The following is a 19,574-nucleotide window of genomic DNA, read 5'->3' on the forward strand; positions in this document are numbered from 1 at the left end:
GATATGTAAATTGTCGAACAAGGAGCAGATTGAACCTCGTCAAATGGCTAGTCAAAACAGCCACACCTTCCTCCTTTTGCTCGTTACCTGTTTTATAAGCGTGGAAGCAGTGGGAGAAGAATCGGGTAGCTCGGAAAGCGCTTCACCATCGTTTACTTACGAGATAAACAAGTAAGATTTGTAAAGTTATTTTCCGAAAGAGTCGGAATAAGTACATTTTTTTCAGGTTAGATTGCTGTTTTTACCCTAAACGTCGTCCCATAAATTTTTGTTGCAGCCTACTAATCTATACAATTTCGAAGGAAAATATTCAGATGCTTCACCGTCCCCGAAGGGGGTTCTGTCCTGGTCTACCGGTTCACAAGGGAATTACCATTGTTCTTTCTTTGTTTAGGAGTTATCGGTTAGCTATTGTGTATCGTTTGGGCTTTTGTATTGGCTCTTGAGGACCGGTACACGAGGACAGAACCCCGAAGGGTCTCCACTCATCGAAGCGTGTACTGTAGCCAATGTAGTGAATTTTCAGTCTTTTGTTGAGTTTGTCAACCTCTGTGACTTCAATATCATACAATTTTGTATCTTTTCTCTGTGAAATGACCGTTTTAACGGGGGTGTATGCTGAGTATTCGTTGCAGAATCGCTTTGGTTCTCTTATCTCTCTCTTAGGCTTGTCCGCCATTTTGAAAATTTGCTCAGGAGCGCACCTGGGTTAGCGGCCGCGCCAGGCTGGAACCAACAAAAACAAATGTCCATCGCAGTGGGGAAACAGTTTGATATGATTAGGGAAAATATATTTTGCTTTCAGATACATCATCATTTTTGGAATTAATGTAATAGCGGCGAAGCTGTTATAATTTAGGAACCAATGATTATCTAACAGTTGAACCCACTGGTTTAACATTTTTCGACGATGGACTGAGAAATGCACTTAAAAGATTGAGATGCATTAAAATGCCTAGGGAAACATTTTTTAGAACAAAAACTCGTGATTTCTAATGTATTGCATCACCCATAACGCTTGTAATTCCCGCCCATAGCTTTTATACCCAGGTAATAACTTCAGCATCATAAAGTGTATTGTGCACGTATCGCTTATTCTCATACTGCTTACGTATTCTTACCCCCTTATTCTTTATATCTTCCGTTTGATCATTAATTCCTTCAAAGGAACAAAGATCCTACCTAAGTATCGTATAGATTATTTTTAATAAAGAAGACTACCGTGCTGTTTTCCATATGGCTCCGACGAAGGGCTAACGCTCGAAACGTCAGCTCTTGTAATCGTTACGATGGCCAATTTACCATTTCAACTTTGTTGGTATATCCATATTATTTCGTTACCCCCACCGACGCAGCCCCAAACAGTTTCTTTAGAAACTATCAGCCTTTAGTCATTTGTTTTCCATATCGCTGCGACTTTTGATTCTGTGGGGCATTTAGACTATCCCATCACCAACTATAATTTAATTGTAACTCGAGGGGTGTTAGACTTAATGTACAATAAGATGCTTCAGTTAATTATAATGAAGCGTAGAAGTCCAAGTGCTTTCGCAAAGAACTAATGATTTCGATTGTGTGCTTGACTTACGCGTAATATCTTTCACAATGCTGAGATCAACTTCAAAGGGGTTTGTTTTTTTTCCCTTTAGATTTATATTTTCGGCGTAGAGTAAATCACAAAAAAAAAAAAAAAAAAAAAAAAAAAAAACACATAACACTGATTTTGCCTGCACTGACCTAACCGGGATATCATCACAATGCTGAGGTCAATGTTAAAGAGGTTTTTTTTTTTCCTTTATACATATATTTTGGCTTAGAGTCAACCAGAAAAACAACATTTATAATACCCGCCCTAAGATCTTATACTCGCGCTTGACTTAGTTCCAATATCATCTAGTGATGCTTCCTTCAAGTTATCCGAGGTGACCTTGGAGCTTTTGAGCGCAATGGTTGGTGAAGACAAGCAACTTGTCTCAGTCGTAAAGAACACCTTGGATAGCTTAGAAAAGTCGGAAGAGGGCCTAACTCTGTTCAATAAGAATTGTACATCAGGCAATGATGGTCGCTTCCAAATCCTGCCATGCACAGTCCGCAATGATCAGGTCAACCTTGCTTTCATTGGTGCCTATTTTGATGCCGATAAGGAATCGAGCGACTACTTTTTCTTCTCTTACGAGTCTCGAGAAATACGATTACACAAGTCAACTCAAGTCCTCACCCTAAACGAAAAGGCCTACGCGCAAGTTCGCCTAGCCGTTATCAACAAGTTCGGCAAACGCGCTAAAGATTTTGTCCGCCAGCTGGATTTCTAGACTCTTAAAATTAGCTGCGAACAGAACATTGCTTTGAACATTGCAGCAGGTCAAGTTTAACGATATCGTCTTGTTTTCCTTTTTTCTTGGTTTTTTTTTTTTTTTTTCGTTTTTTAAGGAGCTAAATGTACGTAAAGGAAAGAGACTTGCTTTTATGCAAAATCAATACTTTGGCTTTTAGCTTTTTTTCCAATTTGAGTAACGCTTTATTATCGATATCATCAGTAATGTTAACTTACTTCTGTAAGGTTTCCATATATAGTCCTTGCGGAAACTGCTCATGATGTACCGTGCAATCACTGTGGGAGGCATTTTTGATAAAATGGTGTGTATTAAAACATTCAGAAAGTAGTTTGGTCTAAAAATTGTTTGCCTTTCTCAATAAGAGTTTGATGAGCTTGGTTTCTATTTCCCTTTTTAAAGGCTTTTTCCTTTCTTCTTTTTACATTCTATACTTACAAGAAGAGGTTAAGTTATTAGAAAATATTCTTTGCATTCGTAGTCCGTCTGTTGTAGACTCCAGTTCATTTCCCTCTGAAGGAAGGGGCGCCCCACACCGTTTTTGAAGTATAGATCTAAATTTCTTCGAATCAGTTGTCAGTCACAGATGGTTTGTTTCGCCGCTGACCTCTTTAAGGACATATGTTCTTCAGGTCACTCGTACGAAGCATGTTCTCTCTCAGTCCTACGGGTTGTCAGTCTTGTCTGAGAAGGGAGGGAATGCATGTAGAACTCACAATAGTACATTAGACAAATTTTGAATTAAGACGCTATTGACACGCTTGAGGTCTTTAAGGCAGAAACTTCCGCAGTAGCTTTTGTTATCGACGTAAAGCCCAATATAGCGCTTAAGCCGCTCTGTTTGTGTCGTCGAACCTGACCAATAGTATAGTTTCATCACCATACATGTCTCTTGCTCATGGCGCTTATTATCAATCGATTCTCGAGATTATTTTCCGATTGGGGCCGTAAGGTAGACCACAAGCCTGTTTCGTCTCTTCCCTTTCATTGCCTTCAAAATGGACCTGACTAACATTATAAAAACGATCGAACTTGAAGAGTATTCCACACCCCAGGAATTGGTCCCATTGCGTTTTCTGAAACTGGTTTCGTCGATGGAGGCAGTCTTGTTTTCTTTAGTTCCGTGACCAATGAGCAACGGAAGAAGGACGTGCTCGATTCCACCCTGCTTTCTCAGTTGGCAGCAAACAAGAAGTACAACCGCCTCACTAACCCCAGCGATTGGTACGCGTTTTATAGGAAGGTGGCGTCGGAAGTCGGGTGGGTTACGCAAAGTTTCAAACCGTTCGAGAGATACGCTACCTTTCCAAATGAATTTACGATCTCTGATGTTGTGATCAACGTCTTCAGTGGGGCCTTAAAAGTTGACGAGGGTGAGAAGAGGGTTTTGAAAGACACAATCGAGAGTTTAGAGAAATCCAAAAGTGCGTTAACCCTTTTCGAATCCAACAGCATTGAGAGCAATCGTGGTAACTTCCAGATTTTGGCATGCACAGTTGACAAGAACGAGCAGGTTAGCGTTTCCCACCTTGGTTGCTATTTTCAGTCCACAGAAATAAAAGACAACTATTTCTTCGCGAGGAGGGAAAAGCAGGACATAACATTGCAGGTGTCTGCAGAAGTCCTCATTTTAAACGAAGATGTTTACGACCAAGTTCGCGAAGAAGTCAATCAGAAACTGGGCAACAGAGTCACGCGCTTCCTTTCGCATCTCAACCTATAAATGGTCTCGGTGCATAGGAAGAGCTGAACATTATTGTCTACGTTTTTTATTCAGCACGGATATAATTTGCGAATTGATAGTGAATGAGACTTTACCTCTGTCAATCTATGTTACCCTTGTCCCTCTTATCCGTTTCGTTCGTTGAAAATTGCTCTTTTGTAATCAGGACATATACCTGAAAAGTGCTCATCGGCAACTTTTAATTCCCTTTAACAAAGTAGCTATTAGAAATTGTTTTTTATCGTAGGTATATTAGTTTACTTGACACCGAGACCTCGAAGGATATCATGACAACTGAAAAAGGCGTGGTATAATCATAATGTCAAAGGGTAGGCCATGTTTTTCTGTGAACACCTGGGTTTGGTTCACTATGCGTCTTTAATCGATTCCTTTATAGTTAAACTTTAACATTTTGTAAACTACACGTAGAAAAATCATAATTTGGAATCAATTTAATAGCAGGGCAAATGCATTAACTTGATAAGGAAGCTATGATTATATATCTTAAACCTACTGGGAAAATGTTTTACTATTATAGTTAATGGGCTGAGAAATGTAACAGAAGCAATAAAATGCTTTGGTGAGGGAAATTAGTAAATATAGGTGGAGATGGAAACATTTTCACAAAGACCGGATATCGTGATTTTTAATGTACTGCTTGACCTATAGGATGTCTTTACAATGCTGGTAAATGTTTTGGCCGATTTGGTGGTGGATTCATGTTGACTTCACACTAATCAGTCCCGACCCCCTGAACTGATGGCGATTCGAATGTAAATGCTTATAAGGTGATGTTTTTCCTTTTGACAGTATTTCCTTGAGTTGAAACGCAAAATATACTGGAGATATGTCGACCTCGTTGACTTCGTCATTCATTGTTATTTGAAGTGGCGTAGCAGAGAGGCTTGTTATTTTGGCTAGGTAAGGGACTTCTCTTACAATAAGTTGCTTGAAAGTTTGGAAATCGTACTCCAAAAGCTCCTCCTCCCCTATCAAAAAGGCAGTGATACGCTTGGAAGAATATTAGTCATAGATGACCTTCATTTGCACTAGAGACATATTTGCACGAGCGTCAAGTGTTCAGCACAAACCTGAAAGGATGACTAATTTTGTCAAACCTGCACACCTTGTGAACATGATGTGCCAAGTTTGTTTGACAAAACATTCATAGTTTCGTGCTACAAACGAAACATTTTCATTGGTCCAATCGTCACAGTTGTCTGCATGGGAAACTGTCTCGTTTGAAAAATAAACATACATGAAAAAACGTTCATGCTTCATGGTTAAACCTAAATGGTAGTATCTAACTGAAAGGAAAAAAACAAACCCCTTTGACGTTGACCTCAGCATTGTGAAGACATTACGCGTAGGTCAAGCACACATTCGAAATCATTAGTTCCTTGCGAAAACATTTGGACTTCTACGTAGGTTTACTCAGTAATTTCCCTCATCAACTGAAGCATGTTATTACATATTGAGTCTAACACCCATCGAGTTACCATTAAATTAATTATATTTTTCATAATGATTCCAGTAATGGAAAAACCATTGTACTTGCGGGTGATGGGATGGTCTGAGTGCCCCAATGTCTTTACAGAATCGATTACAATCAAAAGTCGCAGTGATAAGGAAAACAGCACGGTAGACTTCTTAATTGAAAATATGCTATACGATACTTGGATAGGATCTTTGTTCCTTTGAAGGAATTAATGATCAAATGGAATGTATAAAGAATAAGCGAGATAAGAATAAATAGCGTTATGAGACTAAGCGATACGTGCACAATACACTTCATGATATGATGCTGAAGTTATTACAATGGTATAAAAGCCATTTATGGGCGGGCATTACAAGTGTTATGTTGTTGTTTGGTTCACTTGAAAAAATCAAAGTCCTTTACCGTTAATCCCAGCATTCTGAAGACATCCTGTACAGGTCAAGCAACACATTGGAAATCACGAGTTCTGGGTCTAAAAATATTTCACCAGGCATTTTAATGCATCTCAATCTTTCAAGTACATTTCTTAGTCTATCATGGAAAAATATTATACTAGTGAGTTCAAGTTGGATAATCATTGGTTCCTAAATTGTTGCAGCTTCGCCGCTATTACATTAATTCCAAGAATGATGTATCTAAAGCAAAATTTTTTTTTCTAATTTTGCTACGTATCATGCACAAACTTTCAAAGCTTAACTATGAAGGAATCAATTAAAGATGTATAGTGAACCAAAGACAGGTGTTTATAGAAAAACATGGCCTACGCTTAGACATTATGATTACACCTCGCCTTTTTCAATTGTATCCTTCGAAGGTTTGGTATCAAATAAACTAACATACCTACGATAACAAACCGTGCTGACAGTTGCTTCATTGAAGGGAATCAAAAGTTTCCAATGAGCACTTTTCAGGTATACACCCTGATTACAAATAAGCAGTCTTCAACGAAAGAAACGAACTATTCAGTTCTTTCTAAATTATAAACAATCATTTTTTTTAGCAAAGGGGAACAAGAATAACGTAAATGTTAAGCCATTAAAGGTAAAGTCTCAATCACTTCTTCGCGAACGTGCTTCAAAACAAAGACTTGTAAACATCTGCAATGCTATTTCCTGCCTTTTCTCTCCGAGAAGAAATAGTCCTCTTCTTTTTCTGTGAACTGAAAGTAGCAACTTGTGAGGGTAACACCAACCTGCTCGTTCTTGTCAACTACGCATGCCGAAATCTGGAAGTTACCACGGTTGCTCTCAATGCTGTTGGATTCTATAAGAGCTGAAGTACTTTTGGATTTCTCTATACTCCCGATTGTGTCTTTCAAAGCCCTCTTCTCAACCTTTTTAACTTTTAAGACCTCGCCGAAGATGTCGATCACAACATCAGAGATCTTGGAAACGTATCTTTGAAACCGGCGGTTTGAAACTGAGTTTTATAAACCTGCGAGCCAAGGGGCTAGCCATGCGAGTCATGCGAGCCACAGTCAAAATTTTAAGAAGTTTTACTTGTTCCATTTATATTCGCATGAGAACAAGGAGCGAAGCTGTTAAAATTACGCGATTTACTCACCATTCTTGACACCAATACACGGAGTTGCCCTGGAAGTATTGTTCTCTTTTCTCTTGAATGATTTTCCACGTGGATATCAATGAATGACGTACAGGACTCAATGGATACCTTTCAACCACCCATTCGCGAGTAGCGGTAGGGCGGTAGAGCCGTACGTTTTTCTCAGAAAATATTTTTACTCAAGTCTTAAGTAATTTAATAATTAAGTAACTTAATTTTTTTACTTAGGTCTTTGTCATTTTTTTACTTAAGTCTCTGATCATTAATTGTTCAGCAGATAATTTTTGAAACGTGAAGCTGACTGTCCCTCTTATTCTCTCTCAAGCTCTGGACTCTTGCAAACGGCTCAAAGCTTTCATATTCAGATGCGGGTAGAGTTGGAACTTTTCCTCTACTCAACACTGATTACTATTTCCCTTCCCAATATCAGGCCATATTTGGTACTGGATCGTCAGAAATTCCTGGGGAGAAGACTACGGCGACAAAGGATATTTGTACATCAAAATGGGCGATAACTTGTGAGGTCAGTTTTGTGAAGCTCTGCCCCGGCTTAAACTGAGTGCTGTTGCAAGAACCCCACAAACTGTCCACCGAAAATCATGCATTGCGCGCGCAGCCTATAGATTATTCACTAATCTGTAGGTACAGATTAGTGAATAATCTGTAGGTTGCGCTGTTTCCCAGAATAAACTGTGGGCGTCTAGACAATGAGAAGACAGATGGTGACTACAATGTATAATAAGATATATTTATCAGTGACCAATACATGACTTTTAGGGGTACTCCATTTAGGTACTCCTGATTACTTGGCAAATCTGTTCGCTCTCTATACACCTGTCCGCTCCCTCCGTTCCTCAAAGTCCATCAATCTGTCTGTCCCAAGATCTAGAACCTCTACCTATGGTGATAGATCCTTTGCGTGTGCATCCCCTATGCTTTGGAACAAATTTCCTGATTTTATGAGATATTCCGAAACCTTAGATTCCTTTAAAGCCAGGCTCAAGACTCACCTTTTTAAAATCGCTTTTGATTTATAGTTAATTTTTATCTTATTTTTGTAATTATTTTAAATCTTATGTAAAAGCATTGAGACTTATATTATGTATAATGCGTTTTTAAGAACTGTATTATTATTATTATTACTACTCCATAGGGTACTCCATGGAGTAGGGCTCCGAGTTTTTTCATCTCCCTCTTGGAGCTTTATTTTTTTAAAATTTTAAGTTTCATGTTTCAAGTTTGATGTTTGAAACTGAAACTAAATTTCTCCACATAGAGAAATTATAATAATGCATATTTACTCTAAGTGCACTACTGGTCATCATTTTACTTTTCAGTTATCCAAATGCCATAGGAAAGGGATGTGGCAACAATGCGACTTTGAAATGCATGCACTACATCTCATAAACTTGTAGATAAATAGCATAAAAGGAATTGCAATCCATACTTCATTGAAATCATTCAATGATATAATCTCCTTTAAGCTTAATGCCACTCAGTATACCCTTAATTTATATATGTTTGATATCCTCAAGCTATAGCAAAGCCTGGAGATACATGCCAAATTGAATGCTAGAGACTTGAAATTAAATGGTACTGCTGTGTATGGCATAAATCAGTTCTCTGATTGGACACCAGAAGAGTTTAGAGGTTGGCGACTGTTTCTTATTTTTTCTGAAAAAAAAAAAAAAAAAAAAAAAGGCTCATTTAATCTCCCATCTACTCTTGAGTAAAGTGGCCCATACAGCTGAGCTCAGCTTAATGGTTTCCATAGCATGAAATTACAAGGAGTATTTCTTCTCCCCCCTGGAATGGGATGCTAGTCCTTTGCAAGGTAACCCCCCATCTTTTCATTCTGTTTGACCCTGACAATTTGCTGGTAGTCTCTTTGTACTCCAGGTGGAGAGAGGCATTGTTTGTCTGAGTAATAAAAGAACCTGGCCAGGTCTGAAACTCGATCAGAGTCCACCACACCAATCATTAGGGCCACTGGGTCTCCCACTTTCCCAGGTTCTGATTGAAGTGGGAAGTAATCAGTGTTATTATCCAACTACACTCCATGGAGTACAAATAACACCCAAGATGAATACAAATGTCACATGGTATTTGTACTCCAGAAAACCGGTTAGACAGGTTTTCTTGTATTGCACAAACACTGAATTGGATTTAAGTTACAAAAAAAAGGCGGATAATTTATATTATATCTCTGACGACGGAGAGTTGGAATAGCTGGTGAAAATTGATTCAAATTTATAATATAAATCGAATGAAGAAAAGCACTTAGACAACAATGAAATTTTTGTCGTTTACTGAAGAAAATAGAAACAGCAACTCAACAATGTGCCAATTCCATTTTGCTTCGCATACTTCTGTCACATTCCCTGTTAATAAATATCTGAAATTTGCCACACTGAATAACAACTTGGTGTGTTGGATAATGATTAACTGCATTATTAGACATTTTGGTGTGTCGTATCGCCGAGTATTTTACTCTACCGGCTTGACATAATACAGCACAACTTGTAAAAATACTCCTGTATTGCATTAACCACTTCATGCTTGGCAACCTGTCTGCTCCCTGCAAAGTTGGGCAATTACCCATGAAGTCTCCTCAGTAAAGAGAGGTGCTGTAATAAGTCCAGCATCTTCCTAACTGTATGGCATCTCACTTCATGCTGGGTAACCTGTCAGCTCCCTTGGAAGTTGAGCAATTACCCATAAAATCTCCTTGGTAAAGAGAGGCGCTGTAATTACTCCACCATCTTCCTCACCTAAACTTGATGACCCTAGGCCATATTTAACTTTCTGTTGCATGAAGTAATTAAGGCGGGGGTAAACCTGAAATTTGCTCCCAAACTCAGTTTTTTTGTTTTCCTCAGAATTTGTAGCTTTGGGTATTTAATTTTACTATGGAAAAATAATTTTCCATTTATTTTCATTATTTTTACCTTTTTAAGCGACTTTAAAATTCCTGCTTTGGCTAATGGCTTGGTTACCATGGTAACGAGAATAGCATTTTTAAAAATTTATCAGTTGTTTATGCCTTGGTGTTGTGGCAACCAAGCCAAGCGGGCGGGAGCTTACGAGATACACTTTATTTAGTCTTATTTGGGTAGTTTTTCTGGGACAAAACGATTATGGGATAGAGTTAGAGGCAGTTTTAGTCCGGGTCTCAGTCGAATGTGATATTCAACGCACATAGAGCAGTAAATCAAAGGAAAAGTTATCGAAAATGGCTGGAGAGAGAAGTAGATCTGTCTACTTGAAGAAAAGAAAGACATTTTTCTGGAAGACGAAAACAGGAAGATGAGTTTGAAGAAAGAAATCGCCCACTCAACTCCGAGCAGACACTGTCACCGAGCACTTCCCTGGATGAAAATCAGCTTTCCAATAATTGGAAAAATTTTGCAACTCGGACTCTAAAGAAACTGTTGGTTCCTCCAGAGATAAAATGAAATATGCCGATGAGCTTCTTTCAGACAGTTCTGATACCAAGGAAAGCGAGGGATATAGATTAACAGACGTGAAAAATTAATTTTTATCCACGGCGGTCTCAAACGCGCACGTGCGTGAGATAGGTGAGAAATTTTTTGAAGTCTATGTCGTTCTCTGTCCTCGATTAGGACTTATTTTCCTTACCATATCGGCCCTTGGTTCCAGTTTTTCCCTGCTGAATTTCACTGATTTATCTATTAAATCTTGAATCAGGTACAAGAAAGATTTTTAGGTTTTGTGCATATACGCTGTAAACAAAAAATTATGGGATGAAAAATCACAGAATGCATATTTCTGACTTGAGGTCTTTTCTCTATTTATGATAAAATTGCCTGATTTATCTTCAAATTTTTACTTGATTTGTCTTTCTAGGCAACTTAAGAGGCTGTCCGCCTAAGAACGGATAAGGCAAATTTCGGACCTTCACCGATTTCCCTGATTTTTACTGTAAAAGTCGAGACTTCTATCCCATGAACAAATATTGCGTTTATTTTGAACCAGTCTGATAATTTCACTTTTTACGAGATATTTTTCAAGGTGACCTCAAAGGCACCCAGTTTCCCCCCTCCCGACCTCCATAATTTAGCTACAAAAGTCGATCGCTGCTGTAGCCGTATTTTCAATTCTAACGAGCTTTCTATTTTATATGTCTAAGATCAACCTTTTGCCATTATGTTCACGGTAAAATAATCACACTGTATATATTTTTCACTGAGTTACAAATTTTTCAAAATACTTACCTCGAGCACTGAAATTTGTGATGCGTAAGGTACATGTGGTTGAAAGCTATTTTCTCTTATGTGGGACCTAATCTAGAGTCAAATCTATTACAGCCCATAAGCACTTACACTTAATAAGTAAATTATGGAATAGAACTTTTGGGCACTCTTAATGGCGCGCCGCAGAGAGCTTTGCGAATTTAACAAATTCGCCATTTTGATCGGAACCAAAGATAACACGATCCACACATGAATCCGATTTCTAAGCCCTAACGGCCTAAAACTACTTGAAGATAAAGTACCAACTCCTTAATGAAGTATCAAAATCGATAAAAAAAATTTTTTTGTCCGTTTTACATGGCATGGCGGAAATGTTTCAGAAAATTCTTTCTCTGTAGTCATATGCAAATTAGCTGTATGCGTTCCTTGTTTTTCGACACACGCGTCCAAACTAGTTTCCTTAGCAATATTTGACCATGCAAACAATAGTTTCCACAGAAGTGGAAACGTTACTGTATTATCCCTTTTGGACTTGAAGAACTCAGTTAATGTTCAAGAGCGCTAGCCTATGTTTTCAGTTATCAACGACGTGCCAACGAAATTTGTTGTTGAAGAAGTTGCTCATTTCACTCGTGTTTGTGGCCAATTTGCCCGATTTGACCATTTCTTCCAGCTATTTCCTAAAGTTTTCCTTTTAAATGGTTAGCAAGTTGTTCATCATCATTTGTAGAATGGCATCACAGTTGGTTTGTTAGCCTGATGGTTAGAGCGCTGAACCGGCGGTGTTGCAAAAGTCAAGGGTTCGAAACACGTTCAAGCATGAATTTTTCAGGTTTATTTTCGCAAATTAAAAGTTTCGTCTATAATTGTGATGAACTTCTTCTCGTTCCGCAGTTCCTATATACTGTATTCATATATTCATCATTTCAAAACGGTATTTGTTGAAGAGGTGAATTTTACATGTTTACTTTTTCAACGTGACTGAGTCAGTTACGCCAGGTCACGCAACATCTAGTTTCAAAGGTTTGTCTTGTCGCCGAACCAAACGCGAATCCCGAACATATGCAATATGATTGAGCCATCGAGAGTAGGAGAATCCTGCCGGGAGAAATTGAAAAATAATACAAATGATTCAAACTGGTATTTTAATAAACTCTTGCAAAATTCACATATCATTAATTTCTCGAAATTAAGAGAATCACAAACCTATCTTTACGCGTAAATGCTACTAAAATCTCCCACGGTCAGGGTAGTATTTTTTCCTTTCTTTTTTCTCTTTTAATTTTTGCGAGTTAAGAACATCGCCACAAACTTAATAACGACAAATTTTGAGAGATTTTCGCGAATTTTCTCAGAAGTGAGTACGTTAATTCGCTGAGTACAACTGTTTATCAGGTTACTTTGAGGCTGTGCCTATTGTTCTAAAACAAACTCACTCCACAGGCACCATCATTTGTTTTCCTGGGCTATGCAGCTTCTGATGTAGTTTAATTAAAGCATTGGCATTCCTGTATAAATGACTTCAGTTGCTCAATAAGGTCCTTTTTTCCTGTCTCTTGATTTAAATGGTACTTCAAAAAACGAGAAGATTTCTTTGAGCATTGCGATATTAAAGAGACTAAGCTTATTCTCCTTTGCGCACTCGCACAGATTAAAGGCATCGTAGAACAAAGGGTGCTGCGGCTTTAGTTTATTAAGGATGTGTTCCATCAGCCGTTGTCGTTCAGCTTCCTCTTCCACTAGGGATAGTTCCTTCGGATTTTGCTCGATTTCTGAGGGAGTTCGTTGCCTTTTTCTGTTTGATGTAAGGCGAGAGAAAAACCCCTGCACTTGGCTCTTGGTAAGCCACTCGTCTCGGTCAAACAACCTATTGTTCTGCTCGTCTCTTGCCTTTCGCATATCATTTGAAACTTGCTGAGGGTCAGCGTTTAGCCCTGATTGTTCGCCTTGATCAAACTTCGCTGTTAAATAATTCTTAACTTTGCAACTGAATCTAGTGGATCCTGCTCGTGGCTTGGGTAGGGCCCAGCCCATACTGACAGTGTTTGCTGGAGGCATTGAGTCACGTACAACCTGGTGGGTACTAGTTTCGCAATGTGGTTCGTCAGTGATGCTGACTGATTTAGTAAACCTCTCTGCCCAATCTCTACGGAGCTTATCATATACTGTTTCTGACAGCCTTTTATCCTTCACACAATGGTCCCCTAAGTTCAAATGTAACTCGAGCTCTGAAAACGCTTGGAAACTCTTCACGCATCCAGGCTCCGAACATTCAAACATGTCCATCTTTGAATCGTCCAAATCATCATCTTCATTTGAACCCTCTGTTCCAAGAACTGTGTATTCATACACACGTGGATTGTGAAAAGCGAAGAACTCCTTACTTACAACGAGAGCGGTGTCCCCTTGGTCATTTGAAACTAGCTGGTCGTAAGAAATCTCCTTGCCACGCCCTATTCCGTACGACCTCCACGCACGTATACATTTTTCCCCAAACTGAATGTTGTGTAGCTTGCTAAAACCATCTATCTTGTTCACTTCTAAGGTTCTCTTAGACTCGTCAACTTCACATACGCACGCGGATGTACCTTTCACTGGTCTCTCAGAGAGCGCCTTTCTCATGTCTCCCGCTGTTACGAATGTCGTGTCCTTCGTTGCAGAAACGTCGGATGCATGTTTTCATTGGGCACAGGATACGATCACATATCAATCCTTGCCATACTGTGGCTCTGAAAAGTCATACCGAAAGACTTCAATACCTGCCCGCTGACCGATGTCTCTTGCTACGGCAATGAGAGAATTATTATGATAACAGCCAGCTTCATCGGACCTAAGGTAAACTCGAGTGATGTGGGGCTTCTTGGTTTTAATTTCTTTTAGTGTACTCTCTGTGATGGAACACACGGCGAACCAATCCTGCTGACATGTGTCAAACAGATGGGCATAGGAGTGCAGTTCTAGTTTTCCTTTGTGGTTTGGATCACTTGTGATCACTGTCGAGATGTGCCAACTCATTCCTCTCTTGCCGAACCAATCGGACTGCTTCTCACGAAATTTAAGCTGGATAAATTTCATTGCCCAGTCCATTATGACTAATGCACAGTCTTGACTGGTGCTTATCATCTTCAGCTGATCTTGCTTTGCTGCTTCCTGGTTTATGGAGCGAACAGTGTGAGCCTTCCACAGCAAAATGTCGGTTTTTTCCAGCTTGAAGTCATAGAGGAGATCATCTCGTTGCTCGCTGCTGTAAGGTCTCCAGGACGGTCCTCGAATTTTGTCTTCGACTTCATCAAGGACATTTCGCAGATTTTGACACTACTTACAGTTTTCTGTGTGTTGGTGGGAACAATTTTGCTGGAAGTCTAGATCTTGTTCATCACCAAGAGCGAGCTTACGGCAATGATCAGGACATACAGCCTCCTCTGGATGGCAATGAACGCGAAAATCAGTCTTCAAGTAGCGTTTTGCTTTCTTCAGCCCTTCTTTGACTTCAGCGCCCCATTGCCTTTTCATTCCCCCTTTCTCTAAGTCTTGGACTATCATTTCAATTTTATGGAAGCCAGCTGAACCATCAGCAGCAGTGTTGTCGAGGCCTTGCAATGACTTTCTCTGTGAGGCTTCTCTGACTTCAAGAGTCTTGAATAAAGTGGAGCGACCTAGAGGTTCAAACTCTTGACAGAATTGCATGTACTGGCTAATCATTGTAGAGCGCGTCACTGTACGCACCACGTTCGGCATCTCAACGGTGTCACCACTGTCCAACTGCAGCGACCTAGTTCCGTAAGAGACGTCCTGGTAAAAATATGGACGATTAATGAACTCGATAAAATGGTCCACTTTACTCATATCAATGCGCACACGATGATGTTTTTTCTTCTTAGGCACTCTTCCAGGACCTATTGTTTTTGCATGACACCGCGCTCTTTGTATCTGACGAGTTGACAACTTATCGCATGGTGAGTGAAGTTTCTTTAACGTGCTAGTCGAATACTTAGAGGCATAAAGGCTTAGAATTTGCGTTTTGGTGCTTTTGGCTTCAGCATTCTTGTAAGCGGTCATCAAAGCTTTCAGCACGTCATCGGCTACTACTTTATCATTCTTTTCTTCACCTGGAGATACCAAGGCATGAAAACGCCGCTTACCGTCGTTTGGGGCTATCACATCGCAGATCAGCATCCAGTCTTCAGCCGCTTGTGGATGCAGTATTGTCGTTGTGCTGCAGTGCTTTCATCCCATGAGTCCAGTTGTGAAGTTAGTGGTAGTCGCGTTCAAGTAATATTGCTGGCAATTTTGTCCACCGCTGCGTTGTCAGTGCTTAGAATCTCTGTGTCGGTGCTCTGAAGAGAGGTTGCTTGAGCACTCCTTATACCCCAGCCGGGACTAGAGCAAGGCTTTGGAGTGAGAAAATGACGGAATGGATTGGTCTCCATTTCGGCTGAAAGTGCTTGTATTGTAGCTCTCGCATCCGATCTGGTTGGTCTGAGAGATAAGACAGTCTCACTAACAATGGGAAAGGTAAACGAGCATTTCTGAACATGCTTTATCAGCTTTAATGCCTCTTTTTATTGAAAGAATCAGTAAAATGGTATAGCATATTTAGGGGTTAATTTGCGAAAAAAAAGAAAGGTTTCATCTTTTATCCAGCAGTGTTGTTTTCATATTAAGTTTATTCCACAGCTACTAACACATTATTTTTCTGAGTTCCTTGCCTAGTGTACAAGGTTGATGTGGCATGCGCAAGCTTAATACAAAGTGAGAAAAGTACGGACTCTTAAGGGACAATAAATAGATCCAGCAAACCTTTCAGAAACTGCTCCCTCTTGATCTTGTGAACCTTCGGCAGAACCCCGCCATCTTAAACTCAACAATCGTTCAGCATGCTTCTTCCGGCAAGTGGTGCAGACATTTAGAGATTAGTGCAAACGATTAATAACTGGCGATCGTAATGTATAATATTACAGGCCTGACCAGCTGACGTCCTTGTGTATGTGTTTAAAGGAAGAGTATTCTTGAGCGGTAAGGTGCGTTGACCCGAGGGGAATGGGAAGAAATTTACACATCCGATCCACCGCTTCAGAATATTGCCGCTCACTAAGTTGCCAGTTACGCAGGCCAGTATAAAAAAAAAAAAACAAAAACAAAAAACAAAAAAATAAAACAAAAACAAAAAGAAAACAAAAAACAAAAAGAAAACAAAAACAAAAGGAAAACAAAGAAGACCAAAAATATTTAGAAAAAGGAAGAAATTTATTCACAGTTTAGTATGAGCTACGGGAAAGTTGAAATGTGAGCAACAATAACAGAAACTTTTAGGAGTAGTGCATAGTAAGGGTAGACTTGTAGGAGTGCAGGGCTGGAAAATAGAACTAGCGAACCACAAGTTAAGGCTTATGGTACTTACGTGATCCAACAGCAGCGATTACGCCAAATATAAGTTTAACTTGGTCGGCCATTTGGAAGTTTACAACGTGACTGCCCGACACACATGTAGTTTTCCCGGTGTGGGCGGGGTATTGGCAGGATCTTGGACCCCTCCAGAATCTTCCTAGTGAGTGTCGGTGCCTCGGGCAGATTGTCATACCAGCGAGTTGATTTCGCGACAAATGTTGTATTCCCGTTCTTGCCATGATTAGCTCGGCTTCCGTAACAGCGCTGCATTTGGATAAGTGGCAGCTAACAAAATAGGCGGATATATCTGCGTTGCAGTCGGAGAGCAAAACGTGCTTCGTTTCTTCCCTACTAGACCCACACGGAGTCTGTACTATTTCGTAAAGAGAACAATTTAAGGGTTCAGCAGACATCTGTCCGATAAAGAAACACTACAGCATGAATGCTTAAGCAGTTAAGTCAGTAAATGTACGTGAGAACTGGTGTAGATCCCGACGAATTTTAATTGAATTACTACGAAGTAAACAAAGTTTCGAAGAAGGGAAAAATAATCCGGCAGAGGATAAAAGAAGCTGTTAGGAAAACGAGCTCTGTTGCGTCTTGCCGGAAAAAAAAACATCTCTTGCTACTGAAGAGTGGTTAAGGAAATATTACCGATAAGATCTTCGACGTCCACTTCTCTGTGGTTGATGATAACTGAATTAGTTGGCAATAACCGTGCAAAACAAACACAGCTGTTTTACTTAATCAGCGCTTCATGGGAGATGACAATGGCCATAAACTCCAAAAATACCTTGCCTTAGAAGTGTGGAATAATATGCTCTTCAGTTAAAAGAGACAGCTCTTTGTGTTTAAGAACATCGTAGAAAAAAATTTTTATGGACACAATTTTAAATAACGCTAATTTGCATAATTTGTTAACTATAAACACAGGTCTTTCCTCTTTAGAACACCAATGTTTTCAACTTAACGGCGAAAAAATCGCATGATATGTATTTTCAATATAAAAATCCGCTCTTCAGTTTTATTTGATGATTTGTAACAAGTTCTCAGATCCCAAATTTACCTGTTGGTCGGATCGCGTTATCTTTGATTTCGATCAAAATTGCGAATATTTGTGAAATTTGCAAAGCTCTATGCGGCGCGCCATGAAGAGTGCCCAAAAGGTTTATTCCATAATTTACTTATTAGGTGTAAGTGCTTATAGGCTGTAATAGATTTGACTCTAGATCATGTCCCACATAAGAGAAAATAGCTTTCAACCACATGAGACATATAAAATAGAAAGCTCGTTAGAGTTGAAAATACGGCTTCAGCAGCGTTCGACTTTTGTAGCTAAATAATGGAGGTGGAGGGGGGGGGGGGGGGAAACTGGGTGCATTTGAGGTCACCTTGAAAAAGATCTCGTAAAGAATGAAAAAACCAGACTGATTCAAAATAAACGCAATATTTGCTCATGGGATAGAAGTATCGACTTTCACAGTAAAAATCAGGGAAATCGGCGAAGGTCCGAAATTTGCCTTATCCGTTCTTAGGTGGATAGCCTCTTAAGCTCTTAAAGGTGCACAGATGGCAACAGCTATTCCGAGCCTCCGAGCCTGCGAGCCATTCCTAAGTATTAGTGCTGCGGTTTGAGCTTTTCTTTAAGTCTTAGTCCTTGAGCAATACGAGTCAGCGAGAGGTCTGCAATTGGGGTCTACTGCTACTGCTACTGCTACTGCTACTGCTGCTGCTGCTGCTGCTGTTGCTGCTACTGCTGCTGCTGCTGCTGCTACTGCTACTGCTACTGCTGCTGCTACTACTACTAGTTACTACTTCTGCCACTGCTACTGCTACTACTACTACTACTACTACTACTACTACTACTACCTACTACTACTACTACTACTACTACTACTACTAGTTACTACTAATAACAGGGTTCTTGCACTTTTTCAGGAACCCAATTCAAGGACTTTCTAGGTCATTGTCAAGGACCTTGGCTCTCAAATTCAAGGACCTTTTGCATTTAACAAGAGCTAATAGAAATAAAACGCATTGCGTGCAGGACCGGCCGAAAAACTCCAACGAGCGTGACTTCAAGCGTGACTTCAAGCATGCACATCAGAGTGATCATGTACTAGGTAACCAAGGTTATTTTCAATGCACCAATCAGGTACAAAATATATAAAATCACGTGTGAAACATCATAATCGGACGCGGGATTTGAAAGGAAAACTCGTTTTCGCGATTTGTGCCGGAAACTTGCACTTTCAACACCGAAAACAAATGTAAACTTCGACTTTGATTCATCTGCACTTATTTTCAAGGAGTTTTCAGAAAGTTTCAAGCAGCCGAGACTAAATTCAAGGGATTTCAGGTCCTTGAAAACAAAAAATTACATTCAAGGACTTTCAAGGACTTTCAAGGACTTTCATGGAGCGCAGGAACCCTGTAATAATAATAATAATAATAATAATAATAATAATAGTAATAATAATAGTAATAGTAATAGTAATAATTACTAACAGGCCGACTGGGAGCAGGTCATGAAATTAGTCCGAGATAAACCCGTAAGATGTTAAATCAAAGACAACGAACTGAATATATGAAATTCATATATCTGAAGTGCGGTTATAGAAACGTATTTGTGCACGATCCATGCAGTGAAGAGCACTATTTAAGCAATAGTGAAATCAGACCTGAAAAAATTCAGGCCTGTACGGGATTCGAACCACTGACCTCTGCGATACTAGTGCAGCGCTCTACCAATTGATGACCTGCTCCCAGTTGGCCTGTTAGCTCAATTGGTAGAGCGCTGCACTAGAATCGCAGAGGTCAAGGGTTCGAATCCTGTACAGGCTTGAATTTTTTCA

The 19,574-nt window shown here is 39.7% G+C and overlaps 2 protein-coding genes and 1 non-coding gene across 3 annotated transcripts; 1 reads left to right on the forward strand and 2 right to left on the reverse strand.

The window, feature by feature from the left end:
* Positions 1 to 12,375: 12,375 nt before the first annotated feature.
* LOC148724074 (uncharacterized) lies at positions 12,376 to 14,446 on the reverse strand. The gene has a single exon (XM_088734274.1). The coding sequence runs from the start codon at positions 13,951 to 13,953 to the stop codon at positions 12,862 to 12,864; it is 1,092 nt and encodes a 363-aa protein (XP_088590400.1). The 5' UTR covers positions 13,954 to 14,446; the 3' UTR covers positions 12,376 to 12,861.
* An 83-nt stretch (positions 14,447 to 14,529) lies between these two features.
* LOC148724075 (uncharacterized) lies at positions 14,530 to 15,572 on the reverse strand. The gene has a single exon (XM_088734275.1). It carries the CDS (start codon positions 15,505 to 15,507, stop codon positions 14,647 to 14,649), a length of 861 nt encoding a protein of 286 aa, XP_088590401.1. The 5' UTR covers positions 15,508 to 15,572; the 3' UTR covers positions 14,530 to 14,646.
* A 3,918-nt stretch (positions 15,573 to 19,490) lies between these two features.
* Trnas-aga (transfer RNA serine (anticodon AGA)) lies at positions 19,491 to 19,563 on the forward strand. Its single transcript has one exon. It is a non-coding gene; the product is annotated as a tRNA-Ser (tRNA).
* Positions 19,564 to 19,574: the final 11 nt, after the last annotated feature.

Source organism: Stylophora pistillata, chromosome 9, assembly GCF_964205215.1.
Source record: "Stylophora pistillata chromosome 9, jaStyPist1.2, whole genome shotgun sequence".
NCBI lineage: Eukaryota > Metazoa > Cnidaria > Anthozoa > Scleractinia > Pocilloporidae > Stylophora > Stylophora pistillata.